This window comes from Chondrus crispus, genomic scaffold, assembly GCF_000350225.1.
Source record: "Chondrus crispus Stackhouse genomic scaffold, scaffold_86, whole genome shotgun sequence".
Lineage (NCBI taxonomy): Eukaryota > Rhodophyta > Florideophyceae > Gigartinales > Gigartinaceae > Chondrus > Chondrus crispus.
In genome coordinates this window covers 14,452-19,617 of record NW_005178773.1, presented here as the reverse complement: position 1 = coordinate 19,617, position 5,166 = coordinate 14,452, and the positions used below count along the sequence as shown (strand labels likewise).

The following is a 5,166-nucleotide window of genomic DNA, read 5'->3' as shown; positions in this document are numbered from 1 at the left end:
CCGTAGGCGCCGCGATACGGCGCGCCCGTCTCGTCGCCGTACGGCCCGCCGTCGTTCCCGAACATGCCGCCCCCGCCTCTGCAGTCCGCGCCGCGCCCGCCGCCGGGCTACCCCGGCGAGCAGTCGCGCTCGTACGACCTGGACCGCGAGCCGCGCCCGCCGTCGCCGCCGCAGCGCACCGGCCTGCTCGGGGCGCGCAGAAGGATACGCTCGATGCGGAGATGACGTTGCGCCGCGCCGCTGTCGCGGTCGCTTACTCACTATCTCAACGGCGTCGCCTTCACACACCCTTACTATTAAATTAACTACGCACGCCTTACGTCTTTCCTCGCGCCCCGCTTCACCCCATCGACTTTGCCGCCTCCGCCGAGGAGGACGACGCCTCCCGCCGCGGCGTCGCTTGCGTGCGCTTCAGGAACACCGAGTCGAGCGGCTGCCACGACTGCAAGCGCCGCTCCTCCTCGTCGATCGACCACCTCCTCACCTCGCCCTCCGCCCGCTCATCCTTCACGGCCCCGTTCCCCTCCGCCCCAACTCCCACCCTGGCGAACGCGTCCTCCCCATCTTGCCCCCGCTCCTGCACGAGCCCGAACACCCGCTGCAAAAAGTACACCACCAGCCCGAGCAGCGTCCCCAACACTGGAAGCACAAAGCCCGGGGCCAGCCGCCCCAGCACGTGAAACCGCTTAGATATCGGCGTCCGTCGGAAGAACAGCCGCGTGCGCAGCCGCGCTTCGTCGTCTGATAGCTCTCGCTCCGTTGCGCGCAGCGCCATCTGGTGCAGTACGTCATATTTTGACCGACCTCGCCCGACCAACCCTGTTGATGAATCTGAACTAGAGTTCTCCGGTTTGACCCCCTCACCGGCGTCCGACCTCCACGACGTCACACGGTCGATCCGCCTCCGCCACCGCTTCGCCATGTCCATTGTGTACTGCTGGATGATGTACTTACGCAGAAATTGCCCGTGCGACGACGTGATAAATCCCAGCACAAGGTCTGCAGAGTTCTTCTGCGTCGTCATCGCACGCTCCTTCCTGCGTCGTCTTTTCAAAGTCCCAACAGGCCCGGCTATCTCTTCCGCCCTCTTATTCTCATTCCCGCCCTCCCTCACACTCTCCTTCCAACTCTCATCGTCACCGCTGGGCAACGCCGCTGGCCTGGAGTCGCTAAACCGGATCAGATCCATCATGTGCTCTTCATGCTTGCCGCTTGTCGTCGCCGCCGTGTCCTGCACGTCCTGCAGCAACCGGTCCATCCTCGACCACCGCATTCTTCCATACTGATCGATCACCAACCCTTCCAATGTTCGTCGGTATCTCGGCCTCGAGTTCGTCAGAATCTTCTTTGCCACATATGGGTACACCACGCCGAGAACATTGAAATTCGGGTCCGCATTCAGTGCGAGCCCCTCGAGCATTCCGAGGCACCGCAGGTTGTTGAGAAAGTAGTCATTGAACACAAAGGGAAACCGAGTCCCAAGCATGAGAAGCTTGCCAACAATGCCAATCAACGTGAAGTTGTTAAAACGGTTCACTATCCCGCGTTTGCGACTCGCCGCCAGCACCTCATTTGATGGCTCAAAAGCCTCACGGAGCGCCTCTGACAGCACTGGCAAGTCCACATCGATGTCGTCCGAGCGCATCAGAGCTAAACCCACAAAGCTCTCGGCGAGCCTCGTGTACTCCCCGTGGATCAGGTGCATTAACGCACACACCAGCGACTCGCGCACAGATGTCGGCACCTCGGAAACCAATCCAAAATCGATGTACGCAAGATACCCAGACTTCGTTCGCAGCACTACCAATGGGAAAAGAAAGGCAACACCGCAGTCATTTTGAGAATTCGGTCAACAAAAAAAAAAGGTTAGTCTTTGGAAGAGAGGTTCAAGAGGTGACGTGATATGGTTTGCGTTCGCGAAACGTCGCAACGAGAGGCGACGGGGAAGGGGGGAGAAGTGAAAAACGGAGAAGCCCCGGCTGATGGGGTCAACGTACTGTTTCCGTTGTGCATATCTGTTGATGCGGACACAAGTCGGCGTTTTTTCAATCAAACGCGCAAGAACAGGGAACAAGACAGGGCATCGGAAGGAAAACATAGGACCAGGCGCTGTCAGTAAACAATTCAATGGCAAGGCAGCGGTGCCCCCTTCGCCGGGCGCAGAGCGCGGGCGGCGACAGGGGAAGGCGACGTACCAGCGTGTAAAAAGCCATTGTCCAAAAGCTGAGTGAGCGCAAAGCGGATGCCCGTCTCGACGAGGGGCAGATCCTCTGGTCTAACGCGTGCCTGGTCATCGATAAGCTTGACGCCGTCGACCCACTCCGACACGAGGACCCTCCTCGCGCAGTACTTGGGAAACGACTTGGGTAAGTAGATGCCCACGACATCACCATACAGGCGGCGAAACTTGTCCATGTTTCTAAGCTCGTTGCGATAATCCAGCTCCTCAAACAAACGGCTCGAATATTCATCAACCGCCAGCGTAAAGTCGGTCCTGCTCCCAAGCAAGCGGGTGGCAACATGGGCGAGCGCCCTAACAATAAAGCAATCCAGGGCGATGTTCTCGGCAACATCCGGGCGCTGGACCTTAACAGCGACGGGCGTGCCCTCCACCTGTGCCTTGAAGACCATGCCCAAGCTGGCGCCGGCCACCGGCTCTATCTCCATCTGCTCAAACAGAGCGGCCGGGGTGGCCTGGAGCTCGTCGAAGATGAGCTGGAAGGCGTCCTTGGTGGGGTAATAGTCGACGATATCGTCCTGGAGCTTCTGAAGCTCCCGAATGACAGCGGGGCCGAGGAGGTCGGGCCTCGAGGCGGCGGCCTGGCCAAGTTTAATAACGGCGGGCCCGAGCCTGATGATGGCCTCCCTCAGCAGGACGGCGCGTCTCTCTGCGCGGGCGCCGCGGCGGGCGAAGCGCCACGAGCGCGGGCGGCTGCCCACGGCGACGGCCCAGGCGTCCGGGCCGCGGTCCTGGAGCGTGTGTGCGGTGAGCGTGAAGGCGAGCTTTGCGATCTCGCAGGCGAACAGGGCCATGCGGAAGACGACCTTGTCCGGGCGGGTGCCCCAGTAGCGCGCGATGACGGCCGGGTCGTAGACGGACGGGATGACGGTGCGGCGTGCCTGTCGCTCGGACACGCTCATGCCGAAGATGCTGTAGGCGGCGACGAAGGCGGTGACGCCCGCGCGGGCGAGGTAGACGCGGGCCATGCGGGCGACGTCCTGCGCGCCCGTGCCGACGTGGCGCGCCGACACAAAGTCGTCTTCCGTGGCCGTGGTGAAGCGGGCCGTGGACGACGGCCAGCCGTAGCGCGACTCCGCGTGCGGCGACGGCTCCGACGGCTCCAGGTCGAGGAACTCCTCGTGCGCGCGCGCGGCGAGCGGGAGGAGCGGGGCGGCGAGCAGCAGGCGCAGGAAGGCGCGGCGCGGGAGCGCGGCGCGCGCGCGCGCGCGGTCCGGCGGGCGCGACGGGCGCGACGGGCGCGGCGGGCGCAGGCGGCACGTCGGGAAGACGCGGGCGCGCGGCGGGGCGGAGGGGAGGAGGCGCGGCGGGAGGAAGAGGGGCGGCATCATGGCGGGTGCGGGAGGTGGTGAGGTGGCGGCGGAGGAGGGAATTGCGGTTAGGTGGTGGCGGATGCGGGAGCAGCAGATAGCAAGGTGAGGGAGGGATTGGCGAACGCAGAGAATGCGTTTCCTGAGAGTTGCGGTGTTTCAACAACGTGTGCAGCGTGTACGTGCTGTCCACGTGTGTGCGTAAGCCAACAAGTATTACGTGTAGTACGTGGCCACGGAAGCAACGTGGCAAGAGATGTTCCATCTCTCTGCCAGAGACAGGTGTCCTGGAAGGGAGGCGAATGCAAAGAGTGTAACGGCAATGGACGCATACTGTACCCTTGGTACTGTAAGTTACAGTACTGTATCTTCATCCTCGTTGCCACCTTTTTCTTCCCTCCTCTCGGCATCGCCTCCCCTCCATCGCATCGCATCGCATCGCATCTCTTCGCCTCCGCCCTCGCCGCTCCGCCCTCAACGCTCCGCCCTCATCCCATCACCCCTCACCCCTCACCCCTCACCCCTTCACCCCATCACCCCTACCCCACCCCGCCCTCGCCGCTACCGCACCACCTTCCCGACCACTCGCATCCCGCAACCCCCCGCGATGGCCGAGGAGGAGTTCCGCCCCCCCTTCGAACCCGAGGCGCTTGCGGCAGACGTCGCGGGCTGCGTGTCCTCCTTCTGCGTGTCCCCGACGAACGGCCGTCTGGAGTGGATCCAGGCCCGCATCTCCTCCGCCCACCTCAACACGGGCACCGCCCTCACCCCGCAGATGTCCGCCTTCCTGCTCGCGGGCGACAAGAACCCCATGGACGTCCCGGCCCTGCTGCTCCCCGTCTCCGTCGGCGGCCGCGGCGACGACTTTCACAACGTCTTCCTGCAGGGCCGCTCGTTCGACCGCACCACCTTCGACAACGAGGTCGAGAGCACCGTCTACTACGCCGTCAAGGACGCCCCCGCCACCAGCCACGCACTCGTCACCGTCAAGTTCATCTTCAAGAACCCCGTCGTCACACGCCCGTACAAGATCGCATACCAGGTCGAGCTCCCCGGCGGAGACGTCATCGAGAACGAGCTCGCAAACGTATAGCATCCGCCCACACCACCCGCAACTACCACCACCAACTCAACACACCGCCCCCACTAAAACCACTCGACTTCTTCCTGCAAAACACGGGCCCATACACAACTGCACCCCCCCTCCCCCCCCTCTCTCTCCCAGACCAGCCCTTGTATTCTTTTTCACCGCTTCGGAAACAGTCTGAAACTGCACCTTATACACCCAAGTGGGTTACAGCTGCATCTGTTGTGGCCTGCAATTTGGCTCCATCCAAATCACGGAGATGACTATTTTTAATGCGTTTGCAGTGCGCTCTAACCCAATTCACATCAGTGAGCCTCAACACTGCTTGGGACCAACACACACAAACAAATCGGGCACCTGCCCACGTTCGAAATCCATTGGAACTCCTTTCCTCTCTCTTCAAAAGGATCAAAATCCTTCACCAGCGCCTTACTGTCACAAGCGTAGCAAACCCGGGGGACGACATCAGTGCAAGGCAATGCGGTCAGCACGCATCGCTCGAAGCAATCGTTCATAGAGCACCGAAATAC

At 62.1% G+C, this 5,166-nt stretch overlaps 3 protein-coding genes; 1 reads left to right on the top strand and 2 right to left on the bottom strand.

The window, feature by feature from the left end:
• Positions 1–259: 259 nt before the first annotated feature.
• CHC_T00007806001 (hypothetical protein) lies at positions 260–1,645 on the bottom strand. XM_005711532.1 is given in 2 exon segments: positions 260–340; positions 341–1,645. 1 exon segment carries the CDS (start codon positions 1,643–1,645, stop codon positions 341–343), a length of 1,305 nt encoding a protein of 434 aa, XP_005711589.1. The 3' UTR covers positions 260–340.
• Positions 1,646–1,704: 59 nt separating this feature from the next.
• CHC_T00007805001 (hypothetical protein) lies at positions 1,705–2,471 on the bottom strand. The gene is made up of 3 exons (XM_005711531.1): positions 2,196–2,471; positions 1,998–2,015; positions 1,705–1,800 (listed from the first exon to the last, which is right to left on the bottom strand). The coding sequence occupies exons 1-3, from the start codon at positions 2,469–2,471 to the stop codon at positions 1,705–1,707; spliced, it is 390 nt and encodes a 129-aa protein (XP_005711588.1).
• A 2,437-nt stretch (positions 2,472–4,908) lies between these two features.
• The window catches only part of CHC_T00007804001 (hypothetical protein), a 1,749-nt gene continuing 1,491 nt past the window's right edge, over positions 4,909–5,166 (top strand). The window contains exon 1 of the mRNA XM_005711530.1: positions 4,909–5,166. This exon is cut by the window's right edge and continues 1,491 nt beyond it. Within this exon, the coding sequence (XP_005711587.1) occupies positions 4,909–5,166 (258 nt within the window).